This window comes from Delphinapterus leucas, chromosome 12 (genome assembly GCF_059928025.1).
Source record: "Delphinapterus leucas isolate spDelLeu-1000000601 "Yukka" chromosome 12, BTC_Dleu_Yukka2, whole genome shotgun sequence".
Classification (NCBI taxonomy): Eukaryota; Metazoa; Chordata; class Mammalia; order Artiodactyla; family Monodontidae; genus Delphinapterus; species Delphinapterus leucas.
In genome coordinates this window covers 80002650-80020159 of record NC_143140.1, presented here as the reverse complement: position 1 = coordinate 80020159, position 17510 = coordinate 80002650, and the positions used below count along the sequence as shown (strand labels likewise).

The window sequence follows — 17510 nt, the reverse complement described above, 5'->3', positions numbered from 1 at the left end:
ATCACGTTTAAGCCGCACAGCTCTAAGAGGTGGATATAGCTATCCTCTTTTAGAAATAGAAAACTGAAGTTCAAAGAGGTGAAGTTTTTATTGTGGGGTAACTAGGCACATGGCTAGAATTTGAACTGAGGTCCGACTGCAAAATCCATGCTCCTCAACCTCCTGGCCGCCAAGAGTAAATACGAAAGTCAAAATGAAGAATCTGGCAAATTAAAAGAGTAACGTGTTTGAAATCTAAGTGGCAGGCACATTGGATATATGAGGCATATATGTATTATTTGTCTCCCTAATTTTTTGTGTTTGGAATATTTCATAATTTAAGAATGACTCTAAAGAAACTTCATTGTTTCTGCCTTAGATAAAAATAAGAAGATACAAACTTCTGGGAGAATGCCGATTTTTTCCCCAAAAGAAAACCAGATAACGGGGGTCTTTAACCACATCCGATGCTATTTACAGCAGGACAAAAAGGGGGGCCCTTTTCTCAGCAGCAGTGGCTCCAGCAATTGTGGGAATGGAAGCAGGCAGACAAGGCAAGCCCAGCACACAGCCCAATTCTGTGCCAGAGATTTATTTGCTTCTTGCAGGTCCTCACAGACAAGAGGAAAAAGCAAGGTGGATGGCCATGCCTATACCCTGAAAAATAGCTTTGGAGGTTTCGGGGGAAGAAAAACAAGAAATTACTGTTCCTCTTGAATCTCAGCTCTACTCTTCCAAGTAAAAAGTGATTCTGACCAAAGGAGACTGTAGGTGCACATAAATCTCAGTAACCAGCCTTCAGGGAAAGGGGGAATTTTGGATGCAGAAACGCTCTCCAAGTTGGCAGATGTTTGGCCAGGACACCTGAAAGTAATTGTACTCCCAGTATCCTCCGGAAGTCACTTACCTACTATGATTACCAGATATGTGGGTTTTCCTTTGTAGGCTCCAGACGGGGAATGAAAAACATGGTTTCTTCAGTAGAAAACATTAAAATAGCTTCTTTCAACAGATGTATCTCCAAGTTGAAAGGAGTTATTGAAAGGGAAAAACAAACCTAAACAAATATGCAGTCTTTCTTAGGGACTCAGTGGTAGTGGTGTTAAAGGGCAGCTGAGACATCCCCGATAGAAATAGGGACATATTTTTTGAAGTGCAACGGACTTCTGTACTATTTTAGCTTCTTGCTCTCATAGCTCCCTGGTCCTGTGAAAATAGGAAGTTTCCTTTAGGTAACTTCCTAAATGCATTGCCGCTGAGATCCTTTCCAGAAAAAAGTATGATGCAATATAAAATGATTTTTGAATATTAAAAAACACAATTTGAACAGCAGAAACAAATGTCAAATAGAAGAATTTGGGGAGAATACCGGGGATAATAAAATAGCTAAGGCATGGGAATTACAAAGAAAAAAATTAACAAAGTGAAGAAGGAATGTTGGGGGAAGATGTGAGTAGTACTGAATGTTGAAAAAAATATGAAAATGCACTTAAATTATCCCAGTGAGAGACATGTAAGGATCGTTTCAATGTTTATTAAGTCAAACCAAATAATGCCTAACAGGGCATAATGCAGTGCTATCCTGGTAACTGAAGATATTAAACTCAATGTAGAATTACTTTCTAGGGCTGCCATAACAGAGAATCACAAATTGGGTAGCTTAAGGCAACAGAAATTTATTCTCTCACTGTTCAGGAGGCCGTAAGTCTGAAATCGAGGTGTCAGTAGGGTGAATTCCTTCTTGGGGACTCACAGGAAGAATGTGTTCCCTGCCTCTCTCCTAGATGCTGGTGGTTGCCAGCAATCATTGGTGCTCCTTGGCTGTGCCAGCATAACTCCAGTCTGCCTCCAACGTCACATGGCATTCTCCCTGTATGTCTCTGTCTCTGTGTCCTAATTTCCCTCTTCTTATAAGGACATCAGTCACATGGATTTAGGGCCCAATGTGACCTCATCTTCATTACATCTGCAAAGAGCCTATCTCCAAAGAAGACTGCATTCACAGATTCTGGTGGTTTGGACTGCACCAGGTCTTTTGAGGGACCCAATTCAATTCATAACACCATTCAGAACTGAATTTGTCATTTGTCACTCCTTTCCTACTAGTCAAATTTTTCTACTATACAATTATGCCAACATGGTCTCCATCTCCTAGGCTGTCATTTTTTTCACTTTTTCCTGTTAAAGCCAAGCTCCTCAAAGCAGTTCATATCTCCATTTTCCACCCAGCACACCTCGAATCCCAGAAACGAGGCCTGTCCCTCCTCACCCCATCCATACCAGACTCTTTGACTTGGTTCGTTCACCTTACTCCATTTTCAGGACTCTCACTTGGAAGGAAGGTCAGGCAGAGACTCCTGGGTTCACCCTTATCATAGCGACTAGCCACCTACTTAATGTATTAGAGTGGGCCTGTTTGCTAGCCGGTCCTTCCCACTAGACTCTAAACTCCTTGAGGGCAGGGACTGTGCCTTCTGCAGCCTTATAGCCTCAGTGCCTAGTACAGAGCCCAACACAAATTTGGGGCATAGTAAACACCTCAGTGAATGAATGGTTGTCTATATACGGTCATTTAGACTAAAGAATACATCCACCACAGAATTATGTGCTCCCACAGTCTTTGCCTCTTTGAAACCTTAAAATGCAACTAGATTATAAAGTATTAGACAGCAGGGGATTATTTTCAAGTTTTATCATGTCCTCCTGATCCCTAGCACAAAGTAGTCACTCATTAATTAATTGATACTAACGGGAAATTAGCTTCTTGGGGGTGGAGAAGAAGGACTAACCTTTAATGAACAATTGTTCATTTCCAGACACTGCTAGGTGCATATAAATGTCACCTCAATTAATATTACCACTTATTCATTTGGAGGTTTCCCAGCATAATAAATTGTAAACCCCCTTCTAGTGAACCCCTTTAAAAACAGAATTTCGAATACTAAATTACCTAGCACATCACTTTATATACAAAAATGACATATAAGTATTATATGTCAAAATACATTTGCATACAAATGTAGACATGAGTAATATATCTTAACCCTCAGTATACCATCAGGATTCCCTGGACTCAATTTTAGTGTTTTAGGTTTTTTGGGGGTTTTTTTGAGCAGTTCTAACCATTTGTATGGATTAATATTTCTTGACTTTATTCCTTCTTGGAGATGTTCCAAAGAGAATGTACTTTTTTAAAATAAAGAGAATAAAACTCATCCTACCTTGTAATTACCATATAATAGGTCCATATAATTATAATTATATAATAATAATAATATGTAGTATGTAATGTAATATAATTACCATGTAATAGGATCTACCAGCCTCTTTTAAAAATTTAAGATCCATTATGGAATCTTAATGATTTTATTTTTCTTGTATCTTGAAATGCTTTGCTAGTTCATCATCTTAAAATAATTACCTACCAGTTATGCATTAATTACTCCAACTATGCTTAAAAAAGACTAAAGTAACAGAAAAATGGAAGGATGATGGAATAGCTTAGAACTACACTGCTGTTCAGTGATGACTGAAATGTTTTATTCTGTGTTGTTCAATACAGTAGCACTAGTCGCACATGGCTACAAAGAATTTGATATGTGGCTAGGGCAACTGAAAAAGTGAATTTTTATTTTTCGAATTTTAATGAATTTAAATAGCTACATGAGCCTGATGGCTACTGTACTGAACAGTGCAGGCTTAGAACGATTCATCAGGGAAATAAATTGTCACTATTTCATCACTCTTCATATTTTATTGTGCTGCCTAAAGTGTTACATCATCTTTACAAAAGATATAGCAGAAGACTGGAGATACCATCTTTGTAGTTTGTTTTTCACTTTCTTTTTTTTTTTAATTTTATTTTTTATTTATTTATTTTTTGGCCATACCGCACAGGTTGCGGGATCTTAGTTCCCCGACCAGGGATTGAACCCAGGACCCCTGCAGTGGAAGCATGGAGTCTTAACCACTGGCCGCCAGGGAATTCCCTGCTTTTAACTTTCATTGACCAGAGTGGAGATTCAGAACGTTTCATTCCTGCCTGTAATGACAAAGAGAAGAAAATCGACGGAGGGAGAGGTTTCCCAGGCATTAGAAGAATCAGAGACAAATGTTTAGAGTCAGAGAGCAACACTGAAGACCCTGATGGTGATGATCAAATGAAATTAATCATGAAAGTGAAACCTCAGACCATGAGTCTTCCAATGATGATATTCTAGATTAACTCTCTCAAACTCAAGAGTCTATGAGGAAACAATATTTTTTTCTAAGGTCAAAAAGAAAACATGGTATTCCCATGCAGTTAGTCGTCCACGGGAAGGACTTCATCAAACATTATTTTGCAACAAGAACCTGGACCATGCCATTTTGCTAAATGAATGTGGGACAGTCTTCTTTCACCTTTGATGATGTTTGTACACCAAAATTTACTCTGTATACAGTATGTAAATGAACAAATGCCGAAGGTGGGTATGTATAGAAAGGTGATTAGAAAGAAAAAGATGAAAAAAAAATCTCTGGATTGATATTTTTAAAAAGTCCATTGGACCTAACAGTAAATGGTGATGACTATTTTTTTTTCTGGTATTATACTGAGACTTTGTGTACTGTACTAGTTAAAGTACTAGAGAACTTATATAAAAGGGTAAAACTCCAGAAATAAGGTAAAAAATTGTTGTCTTTAGATTAACTTAGTAATCTTGGAATGGTTAAAAGCGTGAACCTTGGAGCTACATACACAGCCTTGGGCTGGGATCCCAAGTCCAATTCTTAGTAGCTGGCAAGTTACCCAGCCTCTCTAAGATCCGGTTCCCTCATCTGTAAAATAATGGTTAAATAATTACTTCCTCTTCTATAGAGTTTTATAGAGACTAAACTTCCAGGCGAAGCGCTTAGCAGAGTGCTTGCCACATAGGAAACGGTAGACATCAGCGATGGATAGTGATTTTATTTTCCTTGAGTTGCTTAGAGCAGCTCTCCTTATCTATCGGATCTGGGAACCCAACATATGTGAAATAGTAACTGTATTCTATCTGCTACCTCCGGAATTTATCATTGCCGATGCCAGCAGCTCACATCAGAGACCCACATCCTAGGCGAAGTGAAGCCAGGAAGGAGAAGACATCACCTCCAGAGGTCAGGCTGCTCTGGGTGGGGTGGACGGAACCACAGGTGATGCTGCAGAGGCCAGAGCACCTCACATTTTTCAGCCCAACTTTAATCTCCTCTTACACAGTATTTCCCCACCACCACCACCGCACACACTCTGATATTTAGATTGAGCAAGTATGACTTTAATAAACTCAAATTTACACAGAAAATAAGGGAATGAGTAAAAGCCTCCTGAAGTCTCACCATCCGGAGTAAACATCATTATCCTTCCAGGCTTCTCTCTGTACACACACATACATAGGCACACAAGTTTTAAAGACATAAGATCACACTATATTGCGGCTTCATGCCTGTTTTTGTACCCAAGAATATCTTTCTCATTCATTCAATAGCGATCTCCATGTCAGTCTCAGTAGGGTTCTAACCTTAAACCGCTAAATTTTGTGTACACACAAAGCGGCCGTAAAAAGTGGTCGACAAAAGAAAATATTAACATCCGCCTTTAAATAATGACTTAGATCAAAAACTGGGATGAGCTGTGAGGTTTAAGTAGATTTGAAAAAACAAGAAAATGTCAGAGGCATTTGGTTCTTTTTCATGAAAATACTGGAGAGAATGAAGACCTGGGCTCTGGATGTGCTGTGTGGCACACACCCCATTCTCTAAATGGCTATTACTTGTGGAATGTGAAACTTGTGGAACTGAATCTTCTAATAAAATGAGAACTTGCCTGTAAACCTCAGTCCGTACATTTTCAGGGTTTAAAACCTTATTTCATCTAGATCACAGCTCTTTCGATCTTGGCATCAAAAAGTTATTTCTGAGCGCTAAACAAATAGGAAAACTGTGGACCTGGACTCAGTCTTGCTTCTCACTGCCAGGCTGGGGGTTCACTCCGGAGGCCACACACGTGTGAGTCCTTATCCCCTGGGTGCCACCGTGTCCCTGAATACGCCAGTGGTCTGTAGATTTACATAACCGAGGCTTCACCTCGGGGGACATTTAAGGGACCTTCATCCGGAACCCTGACCTCATCACTTCTGGGGTTTGTTTACACCCTGCCAGAAGTAATAAGCATGGATGAAAGATGTTAACATACCAATATTATTTTTACCTATTTTTATATTCTTCTTATTATTTTGGCTACTGCTTAGAAAGTTGAGTGTTTTTGCCACTCCACCCCTAGATAATCAGCATCGCTTGGGAGCTTGTTAAAAATGCAAATAGTATTGCTATTATCTGTGTTGTAAGAGAGTTTGGTATCAGCATCTCTTGGGAGCTTGTTAAAAATGCAAATTCTCAAGTCCCACCCTGGACCTACTGCATCAGGCACTCAGGGGTCTGGGCCCAGCAATCCATGTTTTAACAAGCCTCCAGGAAATCCTGGTGCAAGCTAAAGTTTGAGAACACTGGCCTAGTGGAAAGAACCTGGGATGGGAGCCAGGAGACCCGATTCAGATTCCAGCTCTGGATTCCATGGTTCAGTTCAGTGAGAATTAATGAATAGTCACGATGTGCCTCTCTGTGTGTCGAGGCTAATGCAAGGATGTGAGGATACTGAGATGAGCTAGATGAAGTCCTTATCCTCAGATGGTGTCTAACCCTCTATATTCCTTTGTTTCTCCTGGGTAGGGGCTACCTTATGGTTATTCTTGTTTTGTTTCATATTTGTATTCCTAGTGCCTGCAGCCTCGCAGGCACTCAATACATATGCAGTGGGCCAAGTGGTAAACCATTCACCACTGTGATAAATACCACTGTACCATTCATCAATAATCTTAATGCTATTCCAGTCTAGTTAACACTATCCACCATTTATTTAACGCTTATCACATGCCGGGTGCTGAGTGCTTTTCATATATCAGCTCGTTCAATCTTTTTACATGTCCTGTACTGTGGGTCATATTTTTAACCCCACCTTGTACATCAAAAAATTGAGGCTTGAAATATTAAGTAATTTGTCTAATGTCATATACTTATAGTGGTAGAGCCCGAGATGAACCCAGAAATACCTTATTCCAAAGCTCATGGTCTTAAATGTGGTGGAGTTCTTCAAATCCCACAAATGCAGAAGCCAACTTTAGGGTAAATTTCCAACCTCTAAGGTTACTGGTCGATTATCTTTTCACTATGTACTTACAACCGCACTTTGCAGGCATCACCTTAAGTGGTCAAAGAGTGTCTGTATTTTTCCTCATTTTTCAGTAGATTGACATTTGGTTTTCATTGCACTCAAGAAAGTAGAGAGCGGCGGGGGGAACTCCACTAATACTTCACTGGACTGCTCTGACCCTTAAAAGTCAGACCAAAATTGCTGCTAAGAACAAAAGTGATCGTACAGGCCAGGCCACGGCAGACTTGCAAGGGCACTGGCAGAGAAGGCCGGTTCCAGAGGGCTGAGCCTTGTGTGGAGTATCCCCAGTAAGGCAGGCCATGGAGAAAGGGGCAGAGGTTAGGCTAGCCCAAAGCGTGAAGACATGAGGAGGCTGGGGTGTGGACATCACATCACAGTCCAACATGGAGAGTAAAGGCAAAGGAGGCAGCAAACAGGAGACGCAACCAAAAGTCTGAAGTCAGCTTGAGGCTCCCGTGCCTGGGATAGCTTCAGCTCCTGATGAAATGATGCCTCTTGCTCCCTCACCATTTAGGCTATCTTTGTGCGCTTCCTTCTTCCACCCACTGTTAGTCAAAGATTAACTTGACATCTGCTACCTACTATTTTCTTGTGAACAATTCAGGGCCCGGAGGGATCTGGCTGGGGTTACTGAAGGCGGTAGGTACTTAGAAAAGGAAAAGGGGATTTATACCACAAGCAAAGGTCTTACCTTACTAGGAGGGGGTCCATGGTCATCTAAGTAAGTGGAATTTCCTAGGAAAAAAGAAGAAAACGTTGATGAATTAACAGTCTTAAACCCCAAATGAATTTAGTGCAAAGTCACTGAAAATAAGTACTCTAGATGTATTTCTATTCAGACAAAAGTCCCAAAGGAAAATGGGTAATTAATCTCCAGTTTGGTGGGACTTTGCTGATACTACCAGGCTTGGTTAACAGTTTCAGCAGTTACAAACAGTCTACCCATGTGGGTACGTATGCACATGGACATACACATGCAGAAACATGCAGCGTCATTCTCCACCCAATATCTGTTGAGTTTACTTTAGACCAGTGGTTCTCAAACTTCAGCGTGCATCAGAATTACCTGCAGAGCTTGCTAAAACACAGACTGCCCGGCCCTGAGGTTCTGATTCAGTAGCTCTGAGAATTTGCATTTCAAGCTCCCAAATGATGCTGATGCTGTGGGTCCTGAAACCGCACTTTGAGAACCACTGCATTGTTTCTCCACTTTGTCTTGATTGTCAATTTCCCTTCATCTTTTCAGTCTAGCTTGCTTCGGAAGCTCCATTTGTCTTCCCTAATAGCCACTTAGTGGCATGGGTGTTTTTTCAGAGTGCGTGGTTATTGTTTCCTGATGAATAAAGACTCAGGGGGATTCTGACCAGAACTAAAGCTTATTGAATTCCTTCTCTGCTAAGTGTTTTGCAGGTATTTATTCACTTAATTCACATATCAGAGGTCAGTTAGAGTTACCCCTATTTACAAAGAAGAGAATAGAGGCCTGGAGAAATCCAGTAGTTTGCTGGCAGCCACACAGCTGTTAAGCTGCCGAGAGGAGGGAAGACTGGTTTTTCCAGAAGGTGCTCGGGCATCTGCTCATCTGAAAAGCCCACCTGGAGTGTTGCCATCTCCACCTTTTGTGCAGCCTGGGCGCCAGCAACATTACCAGCTGGCCACACGTTTGAGTTTGATCCTGTAGGGGAGCCAATGATGTGGTGAGTTTAGGGGAAAGTGAAGATGACCAGACTTTCTAACAGAGCAAAATGTGGGAAATATTTAAAGCAAAAGGAGGCTTAGAGAAGACAGTAGATTAGGGAATAGGGTTAATGAAAGGAGACCTTTTTCAGGAGAGAGCAAAGTAACTTAAGAAATAGGAATAAAAAAGGGAAGCAGAGTTTAAGCCAGGGACAGTTCAAGTGGGGAAACTTATCCAAACGTAATAAATAAGTGTATTTTGGCTTATAGATTTTTTTTCCATACTGAGGCCTCATCCAACCCCTTTTTCTTCATAGTCTTCTGATTTATCACCCACATGATGTGCGTAATGACTGTACCCTGGCTGTCTGTGGAAGGCAGAGGGAAAATGAGGTCCAATTTTCATGTACAAGACACTCACACACAAACACCTGGAATGCTCGCGACTGGGTTATTTTCAGTAACCTATGAAATGTGAACATGAAGAACAATTTGTAGTTCTTAATTATTGTGCTGCACTCCACTGGGAACACACATGAATAGGAAGTCGATCTATATCTGACTTGGTAAAGAGGACGTGCGATGAAGAATTCAGAAAAATGGTTGCCTAAGTCTAGAGAAATCCTCAGAACGAGTTCCACCATAATGCGGTCAGGATAGCTGCAGAGGGTCCTGTCTGCTCATCGTGTGAACATGTCTTCCCTGGGAGGGATGTGAGAAATCCCAACACACTCCAGCATGTTCTCCAGGTATTCATCCCAGGAATCAAAGGGAGCTCAAACAACTAAATGTTTCTAAAATAGTAAAAGTTTCCATAAACCAAAGTTCCCAGGAACTCCTTAAAAGGAATGATCTCAATGCCTGACTGCTACCTCAAACTCCAGACATGGGTATCCCCTGACTCCTTAGCACCTCAGCTTGGATGCTTGCATGTCTGCAGGCATCTCACACCTCACCACCCAGACAGAACTCTTTATCTGCTCCCATTCCATCCCCCAAATCGCTGTCTCTCCTGTCTTCTTCATCAGGTTACACAACACGTCCCTTCCCCGACAGGATCCAAAGCCCAGAGTCATCCTTGATCCATCCCTTTCCCTCACCCCATCCGTACCAAGCCATTTGCAAGTCCCGTTGGCTCAGCCTTCAAGATATTCCTCAAATCAGACCATGTCTCACCAACCCCTCTGGGCCACCTGCGAGAGCCCTCTCTTCGCTGATCGCCAATTTTCTCCCTTACCACACAGCAGCCAGAGGGATCTTTTAACCTTATTAATCTGGCCATGTTGGCCCTCTGCTTAAAATCTATTTCTCTAAGAACAAAATAATCAATTCCTTACCATGGTCTCTAACCCTGCATGACTCAGGCCCCGCCCCCTGCCACACCTGACACCAGCACAACAGCCCTCCCTCTGCTCCAGAACACCCAACCTGCTGTCAGCTAGGAACCTTTTTTTTTTTTTGCGGTACGCGGGCCTCTCACTTTTGTGGCCTCTCCCGTTGCGGAGCACAGGCTCCGGACGCGCAGGCCCAGCGGCCATGGCTCACGGGCCAGCCGCTCCGCGGCATGTGGGATCTTCCCGGACCGGGGCACGAACCCGTGTCCCCTGCATCAGCAGGCGGACTCTCAACCACTGTGCCACCAGGGAAGCCCTAGGGACCTTTTGAATGGGCTCTTTCCTCTACCAGAAAAAGCTCTTTCCCAACCCCTTCACTCAGGCTCAGGTCAAACGTCCCTGCTTTCTCAGCTCTTCCTTCCTTCCCTCTCTCCCTTCCTCCCTCCATCCCTCCCTCCCTCATCCTAAAACATCACTTCTTTCTGCACAAAGAAAGGACCAGGGCTGACCAGCGTTGGCACTTGTGCCATAGACCCCATTGTTACCGCCACCAGCAGATCCCTGAGCTCCCATCCACAGCTGTGTTCCTGCGGTTTATTAGAACACAGAGGCTATAAGGGCCTCGCACTTGTAGCAGAGGCACGAAAAGGGAAAAGAAAAGCTACACAAATAAAAAGTATTTCTTTAGCTGGAGACGGCAAGTTTTTATTCTCCTAGGGTATAACCGTGTTATTTTTTGGTGTTTAGGTAGAGCTTTTCATCCTAGGATCTTACACTTTCCGAGTGCAAAATAAACAAGATTGTCAGGATTTTCAAACCTGAAGTTGGTAACTTGTGGGCTGTGGAGATCAAAGGATGAGCGAGCCGAGCGCTCTTATCAAAAGGAGCTCCCAGGCATCAAAGAGGCTTCTTGCTGCACCGTCTTAGGGAGGATTCTAGGGAAGGTGTCAAGTGGTGGGGAAGGGAGATCAGACCCCAGCCCTTGGAGCCTTTGAGCTTAGAGCTCACAATGCAAATTTGAAAAGAAAAGGCGGAGGAGGGCTGACGAGGGTCTGGGGCCAGGACAGAGGACAAATGCTTACCTGCCACCCCTCTCCACTGCCCTGCGAATGTCCACTTTTGATACCTCAGTCTCTGATCCCTGTAATTTTTGGAGGCCTGGAGGGGTGTATCATTTCATTTCTTTCCAGAAACTAACCTACACCTTTAGAGCTCTGATTTCAGCCTCCTCTTCGTGTCTCAAGTCCTTCCTTTGGGGATCAAGGATTACAGTATCTTGTCAAGTTAGAAAAAAAAAGAAAGGCATATACCCCACATGGGTCCACTCCTACCATCAGTCAAACTTTCAGAAGGGCCTGTCTCCAAACTGCCAAGAAATCACTAGCTCTGGCTGGCATGGAGATAAACCTCTTACAGAACGTCAAGCTTGTGGAATCTGCTGAGGTGGGTGCAGGAGGCAGGGTGGTTACTGATTTGAAGCAACACTCCAGCCCTCTGAGCTCTATGCACTGGTCTATATCCTGATGGTGGTAGTGCTTACATGGCTCTATCCATGGGTTAAAACTGATCGAGTTATACACCAAAACCACCACCAACAAAAGACTCGTGGTTTAATGGTTTTAAAAATGCCCTCCCTAGAAGGCAAGTGATCTCAGACTAAATTATAACACATTCTAAACCTCGCCCTGCCCACCTAGCTCTTCCTGGTGGAGACCTCCCAGCGAGGCTGTTATTATAACATGAAAGATCATATGTGAATGTGCAAAGATGTTAGGTCCAAGCACACGGGAGTTACTGTTTGTGTGCTTACTAGAGCAATGATATGAAAAACCAGATATAGTGTACCTGGATGAACAGGTTTAAGTCTCACTTTCATAGCAGAGCATATCCCCAAGAGGTGTCATTTCACTCTGGATAACTTGCTTTACCTCCTCAAAGTTTCCCATATACACATCTGGAGGAGTGAAATAAGCTCATAGGTCACTGTAAGGAGGACATGAGGGTAACCTCATTCTATGAAAAATGCCTAGAACAATACCTGTACATACCAAGCACCTAGCAAGTTGCAGCAGTACGAGCTGTACTGAGTAGTGGCAGCAGTGCAAGGCCACCCCTTCACTGCCCCTCCATCCGCCCAACTCAGTAGTCTTCCACCCCCGGTGCACATTCCACCGCCTACAATAATTTTTAAGGAATGTGGATGCCAGGCGCCAGCCTTAGCTATTCCGATTCAATTATCTGGGGACAAGTCATTTGACAATCGGCATTTTCTCGAGTCCTTCAGGTAATTCTAATGTCTGGCCAAGGCTGAGAATCACTGAGCTAAAAAAAACACAGATTAAAGTTCTTAATTCAGGCTGAATCTCATTTTCCAGAAATAAAAAGTAACAGATCTTATTCAGGCAGATCTTAATCAGAGGTCACCTCCATCATTTCTGGTGAGAGATTATACAACATGAGCTTCCCATCACAGGAGGATCGACCTGGCAGTTCCAGTTAGCACCTGCTCCAGGGGGCCGGGCCGGCTCTAGGCACAGAGATTACACTTTAAACCACATGGGTTGCCCAAACCTTTCTGGGACTCCACAGATCTTTTGAAGAATAATTTTCTGAGCTTACACTTTCAGAACATATTTGTTCCTGCACAAATACGTTCCTGTTCACATATATTGTTCTGCTGACCCTCCTGTTTCATGGTAAAAAAGGGGATAAACGCATAATTCTCCCTCTGCCCAGAGCCTCTCCAGACCCCACTTGACTTAACAAATAGGGGGTGTTCCATCGGTCTGAGAGACACCCATGTTTGTTCCCTTGAGGGAACCACAAAGATCTAAAAGGAAAAAGCCTCTAGAAAATCTGAAGCACAGACACTGGCTGGTCCAAGCCCACTGAGGCTACCTGTCTTTCCAGGCTGGGGGGCCTGGAGTGAAGCGGAGGTGAGGGGACCTGGCCAACACAGAGGAGCCCACTGTCACTCCCATGTGAATCCAAGAGAGACCAACACAGCCAGGTAAAGAAGAAACTGCCAGAAGCACTGACGTGAAAGCACTGATACTGAAGGACTACTGAAGAGAGTTACCAACGTGCCCTGTACTTTACGTAGCAATAGTCACTCCAATGTAAGAGCAAGAGTCGAAAGGAGCCCCAGGGCAATCATTTAATGGGTTCAGGAAGACACTGCTAATAGAAGTGACCATCGCTGGTAACAGGGACAGAAGCCCAGGGGTGGCCGAGGGATTACTGTAGGAGCCAGAACAAAGAGACCTGGATTCAAATGTCAGTTCTACCCCTTACTGGTTGAGTGACCTTGGAAATATCACTAAATTTCCCTGAGGGTTAATCTCCCCATTTGCAACTGAGGACATTAATAACAGCACCTAAGTAATAGGGTTGTTATGAAAATGAAACAAGACATGTATAAAGCACTTAGCACAGTGCCTGCCTGGTACATATTAAGCCCTCAGTGAGTGGTAGCTACTTCCTCATCTTATATTACCCAATTGTACCCTTCATATTCAAGTTTGTAATATTATTTATCATTGAGGAAATCAAAGAGAATCCTCAGGCCAGGGAAATAGTTTATCGTATCAAGAATGAATATTACTATAAAATAACTATTTGATATTTTCTATTACTTTCCAATACTGGCTTGATATGTCCTCCAAAACATACAAAAAATTCTTTCCCAATTGTCTGAAGTACCTTTAGCGATGCGCAAATGAACTTAGGGACCCTTCAGGGGATGTAATTTATTCTTGACTCTAAGTCGTGCATTAGCAGATCTATTTTTGTCTGAATTGGTCCCTGAAGAATAAAGCTGTTTCAATTCGAATTCCTCTTATAGAAACCATAAGACGCATTAGTGTCAATGTCAAAAAAAGCCGCCTCTACACTGTCAATTTTGATCAAACACCAGCAATTCTCTTCAGGGTCTTTCTTCCAGGGGCCCTTTTAAAATCATAATCATAAGCAATTGAAATCCTTTCTTTTTTTATTCAGAAGCGGGCATTTCACACAGGACCTTGGTTACCTACAGCACAGTCATGTGGCTGCATCTCCCCCCTGGAGTCTGGGTCTCTGATGAGACACTGTTAATGAAGGAGGATAGAAGGCAGCACTGCAGCCCCGGCTCGGTCCTTGCCAAAAAATTATGCTAATGCCGCACTTTCCACCATTAACCGCGGGTTACGTTTCCCTAAGAGGCAGCTGTCAGCGCACAGCAGCCATGGTTAACAATGAGGAGTTTGTGCACTGCGTAAACATCTCTAATAGCTCCACTTCTTACAACTAACGTAGCCCGAAAGACACTGTAATGGAGGAGAACTGCTTGCACAAATTTATTTAAGCCTTAATAAAATTATTTTCCACTAAATTAAAACAAATGGTTTTGTTAACTATCAATACTTATTTACAAAAATACCTTTACAAAAATATTGAATGTTCCACCGAACCAGTTAACAAAGGCAAAAAAAGCCTGAAAAAATTTTCTTGAGCCTAAATGATAAAAATGAGCATTCCAGACTATGATAAAAAAATCCAAATTGTTATCAATTATGATTTAGAAAGTGTCTTCCATTTCTAATTAATTTTAAAAGCAAATTAATGCTTTTCTCTGTGTATTTCAGGCTCAAAACCACTGCCTTGAGTTTTAATACCTCGCTTTTTTTCCCATTAAATCTGAGTATGCATTATAGGATGTCGAGGGTATATTTGTAGAAAGAAATTACTTTTGAAATCAAATGATCAGTGCAATATTGCTGTAATAACAACCTGAATATAAATATGAATTATTGCCAAATTAGCTCAGGAATTCATCGCAATTGTATTATATGATATATGCAGGTAGAAATAAAGTATCAAAGCGAGATGGAATCACTTAGGTTTCTGTTTCACTCCATTAGATTTTCCTCTCAAAGTAATTACTACAGTCAACTGATCCCACCTTGGCGACTCTAATACACCCATTAACAGAGCAGCCCCAGCCCAAGGCTGCACACCCCAAGGCTCTAACCCAAACCCGATAATCTTCTTCTATTAGGACCTAGCCACCATGAGGATGGACACTTTCCAACAGATGCTTACTGCCTGAAGCACCCCTAGATGTAGTGGAAAATGTAGTGGAAGATGGGCAGGACAAAGATGACTAAGAATCTACGCTGGGAGAAACAAAACAAGGTCAAAAAAATCCATACCTTCCTTATCATCCTCGATGGTTCACATCCATGCTGACCTAAGCTCTGTGCTAAGCACTCGACAAACCTCATCCCATTGCGTTCCTACGACAACCTCTGAGACAGGACTTCTCTTATCCCCATTTTACAGCAGAGGACACTGAGGCTGGGGGAGGCGAAGTGACCCGTACCACCTCATACAGCTCATCAGCAGGCGCTCCTGGATCTGAATCCAGCTGCCTGACTCTGAAGCCCTTGTGCTCACCACACACTCCCTGCCTCGCTCCGAGATTCCAGTCTGGGAGCCACAGGTGCTTTGAGATACTGAGCCTGTTAGCTCTCAGGGCTCCTCAGGCTGATCAGTCTGGGGCTCCTCAGGGATGAAGCAGAGAGGGGTCTGAGCTCTCTGAGCAACACCCAGGCAGGATACTCACTAGTTCACCCATCAAATACTTCTCAAGTGCTTCTTCCATGCCGGGCACTGTACATGGGGATATAGGCATGAGTCAAAAGATATGATCCCTGTTTGTCTTAGTCAGTTTGGGCTGCTATAACAAATTATAGACTGGGTGGCTTAAACAATAAACACTTATCTCTGACAGTTCTGGAGGCCAGAAGTCCAAGATCTGGGTCCATCGTGGTCCAGTTTTCCTCCTAACTTGCACACGGCTGTGGACTTGCTGTGTCCTCACATGGTGGAGGAAGACAGTTCTGGTCTCTTCCTCTTCTAATTAGGACACTAATGCCATCATGGGGGCCCCATCTTCGTGACCTCACCTAAACCTGATACCACATGAAGTCCCCACCTCCAAATGCCATCAAATTAGGGGTAGGGCTTCTATATGTAGCTTTTAGGAGTGTATAAACAGTCCATAGCACTAGCCCTCTGAAGTCTGCAATAAAAATGGATGACAGACATTAAACAAATGATTATAAAATAAGTATTCAGTTGTGTTTGTGATGAGTCTTCTAAGAAGTAAAGTACAGGGTGGTATGAGAAGGAACAACAGAGAGGCTCCTTAACTCAAGGAAGAGAAAGAGTAGGTCAAAGAGGATGGTGAATCTAAATTAAGGATGTCCTGTGACCTTGAAATCAAGACCCAAAGATACAGTCTCATTTAAGAAGCAAAGGGAAGTTTGCGCAAAGATTCCAAGGGCTTTGGGGCGCATCGGAAATGAGCTTACGTGTGTCTGGAGCTCTAATATTCTCATGCATCTTCTCAGCAGCCCACACCCCCATCAACCCTGGGAGGTCAGCAGGACAGAGTGAGTGAGGGTCCCTTTCCACAGGGAAGATCTGAGCCCAAGGTCACACATCTGGAGGTGTCAGAGCTGGACTTGAACTTGGGTTCAAGCTCATAGGAACCCCAGTCCACGCTTCCTTAGGGCTCTATGCAAGGTGGGACAGTGGGCAGATGGGAGAGTTTCCTGCGGCTGCCGTGTGTGCAAAAACGACACCACTGTGAGTCTGGAGGAAGGCTGAACCCAGAATCCAGATGGAAGAACTCTGTGAGGTCTAAGTAGGAAAACATCATGGGAAAGTCATTAGCGGGCCTTGGTGATGTCCTATGAATGAGATAATTCTTGCTGAGTTATGGATCACTACTTTCTGAAAGACTGGTGTCAAAGCATACATATTTTTTAATGGATAAAAAAAAAGTATGTTTCTAGTTCTGTCTGCTGCTTGATGGTTTTCTGGGCCATGGCCTGAGGCCACTGGTAAATGAGCATCTGTGTCCTCTATATTCTAAATGAAACAGTCATATGTTTGACAGAGAATTACTTGTCACTTGCCAATTCTTTTCATGCTGTAGGGAAATTAGTATGAAAGAGCATTCTATGGGGTGTTTCAAATAAACTGCACTAAAATGATATGCATACAAACAAGAGATTTGAAGAGTTGCTCATAAATGCTGTTTGGATGAAATGGATTTCATGGCGAAGTCAGTCTTACACAGATGTTGTAATGCAGACAGAGCTATCCCATCTGGGATTATACTTTCATATGAACGTTCAAGTAACACAAGGAAGAGATCATAGTTTCTTGTTTATTAGGTTTTCAAATGTAAAAGAGGATTTTTAATAGAGCAGCAGAAATTATTG

At 42.8% G+C, this 17510-nt stretch overlaps 1 protein-coding gene across 2 annotated transcripts in view; it reads right to left on the bottom strand.

Annotated features, from left to right (window-relative positions):
* UST (uronyl 2-sulfotransferase) overlaps positions 1-17510 on the bottom strand; it is a 300372-nt gene that overhangs the window by 178659 nt on the left and 104203 nt on the right. For both annotated transcript variants that reach the window (XM_022558880.3, XM_022558889.2), the window contains exon 2: positions 7917-7960. In XM_022558880.3, coding sequence (XP_022414588.1) covers positions 7917-7960 — 44 coding nt within the window. The remainder of the gene's footprint in view (positions 1-7916; positions 7961-17510) is intronic.